The sequence below is a fragment of the Otolemur garnettii genome, unplaced genomic scaffold (genome assembly GCF_000181295.1).
Source record: "Otolemur garnettii isolate 467f Iridium unplaced genomic scaffold, OtoGar3 scaffold00002, whole genome shotgun sequence".
NCBI classification, from domain to species: Eukaryota; Metazoa; Chordata; class Mammalia; order Primates; family Galagidae; genus Otolemur; species Otolemur garnettii.
The window spans coordinates 3,738,738-3,744,170 of NW_003852397.1; the positions used below are offsets into that span (position 1 = coordinate 3,738,738).

Below are 5,433 nucleotides of genomic sequence, written 5' to 3' on the forward strand. Positions count from 1 at the left end.
TTTTGCAGTTTTTGGCCGGGGCTGGGTTTGAACCCACCACCTCTGGCATATGGGGCTGGCGCCACACTCCTTTGAGCCACAGGTGCCGCCCTACCTAGTTTTTCTTTAAGGAGTGAGGCAGATAAAAGGAGTGACTGCATTTTAGGAAAAGGAAAGGGAGCGAGGCATGGAGCCAGGGGCGTGCACCTCTGGGCTGCCGGGGAAGTACAAGGTTCCACATCAGCCCTGGAGAGGTCTTTGTGGGTTTCTGTTGGCCCAATGCAAGCAGGACCCTTCCAGGCTGTGTTTTCCCCCCCATCTTCAGCATACAGCTGTGATCACACCCTGCCTATTTGGGATAGTTGCATAAATCAGATGGTTAGCGTGCTTCTCTAGCCAAGCAGCTGTACGCGTGTGACACGCCTGCTAAATGTTTCGTTTGTCCCTGAGGGGAAAACAGAATGTCACCCATGTGTGTTCATGGACTTGCACTGGCACACTGATTCTGAACTCCTGCAGTGGTTTTTAACCAGGTTGTGGGGCAGAATGGAGACTTTTCAAACCACTCTGGCTTGTCTCTGCCCTCCTCTCCCCATCAGAGGATTTTGATTTGGTGAAAGAAGGAAGAGCCAGCGATACCTAGGTACATGTGTTTTCACCTGTCCTCATATGTGAGCTGAGAACTCCTGCCTTCAGGAGTCTCACTATGTCACCCTCGGTAGAGTGCCGTGGCATCACAGCTCACAACAACCTCAAACTCTTGGGCTTAAGTGATTCTCTTGCCTCAGCCTCCCAAGTAGCTGGGACTGCAGGTGCCCACCACAATTCTCAGCTATTTTTTTTGTTGCAGTTGTCATTGTTGTTTAGCAGGCCCAGGCCGGGTTGAACCTGACAGCGTTGGTGCATGAGGTCAGTGCCCTACTCACTAAGCCATGGGCACCATGGATATTTTTTTTTTTTTTTTGAGATAGAGTCTCAAGCTGTTGCCCTGTGTAGAGTGCTGTAGCATCATAGCTCACAGCAACCTTCAACTCTTGGGCTCAAGCAATCCTCTTGCCTCAGTTTTTCTATTTTTAGTAGAAATGGGGTCTCGCTTTTGCTCAGGTTGGTCTTGAACTCATGAGCTCATGCAATCCACCTGCCTCAGCCTCCCAGAGTGCTAGGATTACAGGCATGAGCCACAGCGCCCGGCCATCCCTCAGGTATTTTCTAATGGTGCCAAAAGTTGTCTTTCATCCATAGGCCTCAGCATCTTTCCAACATCGACTAGTTATTTTATCTGTTTATTTTTCTTCACAGCACTAACCACACCTGACATTATATTATCTATTTATTTGTTTATATGGTTATCTATTTCCCCCACTAGATTATAAATGTCTTGAAAGGAAAGATGTCATTTGGTTCACTCTTATTTGCCCAGTAAATAGGAAGGCATCTGGAATGAAATAGGCACTCAAAAATGAATATGCTTATTGTTAAATAAATCTTATTCTGCCTGCTAATGCATATTACTTAATATCCCTCAGCTCTAAATATGACAATTCTCTTTTGTCCTTTTAAATATAAATAAAAGTCAAACACCAAATTGAAGGGTATAAAACTGTGTAGTATGCAGAAAAAAAACTACCTACCTTAGCATAGTCCAATATTCCTTTTTCTTGAGCCTAAAAAAGAAGAGAAGGAAAAATTAATTCATTAGTTCTTCTTCTTCTTTTTTTTTTTGAGATAGAGTCTCACTTTGTCACCCTCGGTGGAGTGCTGTCGTGTTACAGCTCACAGCAACCTCAAACTCTTGGGCTCAAGTGATCCTCTTGCCTTAGCCTCCCGAGAAGCTGGGACTACATGTGCCCACCACAACACCTGGCTAATTTTTTAGAGACGAGGTCTCACTCTGGCTTAGGCTGGTCTCGAACCTGTGAGCCCAGGTAATCCACCCCCCTTAGCCTCCCAAAGTGCTGGGATTACAGATGTGAGCCACTGCACTCAGCCCTCCAATTCATTAGTTCTTTAAAAATTATTTATTGCTTCTATAATTTTTGTTCCTTAAAGAAAAGAAAGAACTCAACTCTCTCCCTCTCTGTCTGATATACACAATATGTTGAATCATATATATACACACGTAGTTAATATATATACATTTCAAGCATATAGAAATGAAAAGTTGAAAGAACAATGAGCACACTTGTATTTGCTAGATTTGACAGGGGCAGACATCATGACCTCTCACCCCTACACACTCCAGTACACATCTTGTACACAAAGGACATCTCATACATCACTAGATGACCACTAGCATAATTAAAAAACTAACAATACCACGTCATCTAACATACAATCCATATTCAAATTTACCCCTTGTCCCAAGGTTATTTATTATAGCTATCACCCTCTCTAAACTAGAATTAACCAAGATTCACATAGCGCATCTAGTTTTTATGTCTCTTTTTTGCCTTTTAAATCTAAGCCAGCCCTCCCCATTTCATTTAGTGCAAATAAAAGTCATTAACTTCTTTTCATAAAAACCATTGACTTTCTGAGAAGACCAGGACAGCTGTCTTATAAAATGTCGCTTTTAAATTCTGTCTTCTTATTTCTTCATTGTGTTATTTAACTTGTCTCTGTTTTGCTTGTAAACAAGAAGTCGGGTCTGGAAAAGCTTGCTGAGATTTAGGTTAAATGTTTTTGGCAAGAATACTTTATGTAGAATATTATGTACTTTAGCAATTTGGGAGGCCTCAAATGTCAGGCTGTCCCACTCTTAATAATGCTATAAATTTGATCACTTGATCACTGTGGTGATTATCAGGTCATTTTACTGTAATAACGTTTCCTTTTGTACAATAAGTAAATCTTTTTTTTAACTCCTTTGGTGTAATTTTTTTTTTTTTTTTGAGACAGTCTCACTATGTCACCTTCAGTAGAGTACTGTGGCATCACAGCTCACAGCAACCTTAAACTTGGGCTTAAGTGATTCTTTTGCCTCAGCCTCCCAAGTAGTGGGGACTATAGGCGCCTGCTACAACACCTAGGTATTTTTTCATTGTAGTTGTCATTGTTGTTTAGCAGGCCCAGACCGGGTTCAAACCTGCCAGCCTCTGTGTATGTCACTGGCACCCGAACCACTGAGCTATGGGCGCTGAGCCTTGGTGTAATTTTTCTTGTGTTGTGTCAAAAGACTCCCTACTGCCCAACACTAGGGCTAAGGGCAGAGAAAAAAGGAGGAGATGTAGGAGATATTTTATGTCTTGCATGAGGTCAAATTTTATTTTAAATATATGTTAGTTGTTATGAAAATGACTTAAACTTAAAACATATACTGCAATGTGTTCTAAGGTGTATCAAATTTTAACATAACAGAGATAACTAACGTGTTAATATTTGCCAGCAGGCCAACCCGTGTTTGGCAGACTTCTCAATAAAACTTCCTCGGCCACTTCTGTACGGAACCAGAGCTCTTCAACTTACAGACAGATTAGGTCTTGAAACCATTTTGCTCCTTAGTCCAAAATAATATTATACAAGTAATTAATGTGGGCAGATTATATCCATGAGGAAAAAGTAAATATTTATAACATTGGTCTTGACTCTTTTTGCTTCTTAACAATCCTTTAAAAAATTTATCCAAAGGGTGGCGTCTGTGGCTCAGTGGGTAGGGCGCTGGCCCCATATGCCGAGGGTGGTGGGTTTGAACCCAGCCCTGGCCAAACTGCAACAAAAAAATAGCCGGGCATTGTGGTGGGCACCTGTAGTCCCAGCTACTTGGGAAGCTGAGGCAAGAGAAATGCGTGACACCAGGAGTTGGAGGTTGCTGTGAGCTGTGATGTCACAGCACTCTACCGAGGGCAACAAAATGACACTCTGCCTCTTAAAAAAAAATTATCCAAAGATGTCTGCATTTTTTTCTTATTTTCACACTAAGTGCTCACGTACAGCTGTTGACACCACCACAAACCTCTCTAAAATTGTTATTTTAACATTTTCAATGAAACAAAAGGCCTCTGCAACCAACATACTATAAAAAAGAACAGGGTGCCTTCAGTCTGTTCTTCAAAGCTTTTTAAGGATCTTGGATTTTTGGTGAACAAAAAAAATTTTTTTTTTGAGACAGAGTCTCAGTCACCCTCAGTAGAGTGCCATGGTGTCACGGCTCATAGCAACCTCCAACTCTTGGGCTTAAGCAATTCTCTTGCCTTAGCCTCTCAAGTAGCTGAGACTATAGGCGTCCGTCACAACCCCTGGCTATTTTTTGGTTGTGGTTGTCATTGTTGTTTGGCGGGTCTGGGCTGGATTCGAACCCACCAGCTCTGGTGTATGTGGCCAGCACCCTAGCTGCTGAGCTACAAGCACTGAGCCTAAACAAACAATTTTGAACTTAGGGGTGGCGCCTGTGGCTCAGTGAGTAGGGTGCTGGCGGCTCAGTGAGTAGGGCGCCGGCCCCATATACCAAGGGTGGCAGGTTCAAACCTGACTCCAGCCAAACTGCAACAACAAAATAGCTGGGTGTTGTGGTGGGCACCTGTGGTCCCAGCTACTCCGGAAGCTGAGGCAAGAGAATCACCTAAGCCCAGGAGTTGGAGGTTGCTGTGATCTGTGACACCACAGCACTCTGAGGGCAACAAAGTGAAACTCTGTCTCTAAAAAAAAAAAAAAAAAAAAAAAAAATTGAACTTAAAACCAGGCTACTCTTTCTCTGCTCTGATATCTTGTATTTATTTGTCTATTTGTTTATGGGCATCTTTCCCCCAAATAAAGCAGTTTTGTCTTCATTGCAGATTTCCCCCTCCCCCTACAATAACTCTTCAAGAAGTGGCAGGAAAGCCTTGAAAACATCTGTATAGCTCACTATGACCTTCCTACTCATCCTGATTGTGCAAATAGTGACTAGCCTTGATGCCATGAACAATCCCCTGGTGGCTTGTGACCAAAATTTTAGCAGCAGCACTTTCACAACATGCATAGCCTTTAAGTTCCCAAACTGCTAAGGTCTCACTCTGTCACCCAGAATGGAATGCAGTGGCCTGATCACAGCTCACTGTAGCCTAAAACTGGGCTCAAGGGATCCTCCTGCCTCAGCCTCCCAAGCAACTATAGGTGTATGTCACCACGTCCAGCTAACGTTTTTCATTTTTTGTGGGGATGTGGACTTGCTATGTTGCCCAGGTTGGTCTCCAACTTCTGGGCTCAAGTGATCCTGAGTCTCCCAAAATGCTGGGATACCTTGCTTGACCCTAGATGACTTTTTTTGGAGACAGAGTCTCATTATGTTGCCCTTGGTAGAGTGCTGTGGCATCACAGCTCACAGCAATCTCAAACTCTTGGGTTTAAGCAATTCTCTTGTCTCAGCCTCCCAAGTAGCTAGGAATATAGGCTCCCACCACACACCTGGGTATTTGTTTTTTTTGAGACAGAACCTCAAGCTGTCACCCTGGGTTGAGTGCTGTGGCATCACAGCTC

At 43.2% G+C, this 5,433-nt stretch overlaps 1 protein-coding gene across 1 annotated transcript in view; it reads right to left on the minus strand.

The window, feature by feature from the left end:
• Positions 1 to 5,433, minus strand: part of PDSS2 (decaprenyl diphosphate synthase subunit 2) — a 160,212-nt gene that overhangs the window by 43,163 nt on the left and 111,616 nt on the right. Inside the window, exon 6 of the mRNA XM_023512423.1 lies at positions 1,611 to 1,643. Coding sequence (XP_023368191.1) covers positions 1,611 to 1,643 — 33 coding nt within the window. The remainder of the gene's footprint in view (positions 1 to 1,610; positions 1,644 to 5,433) is intronic.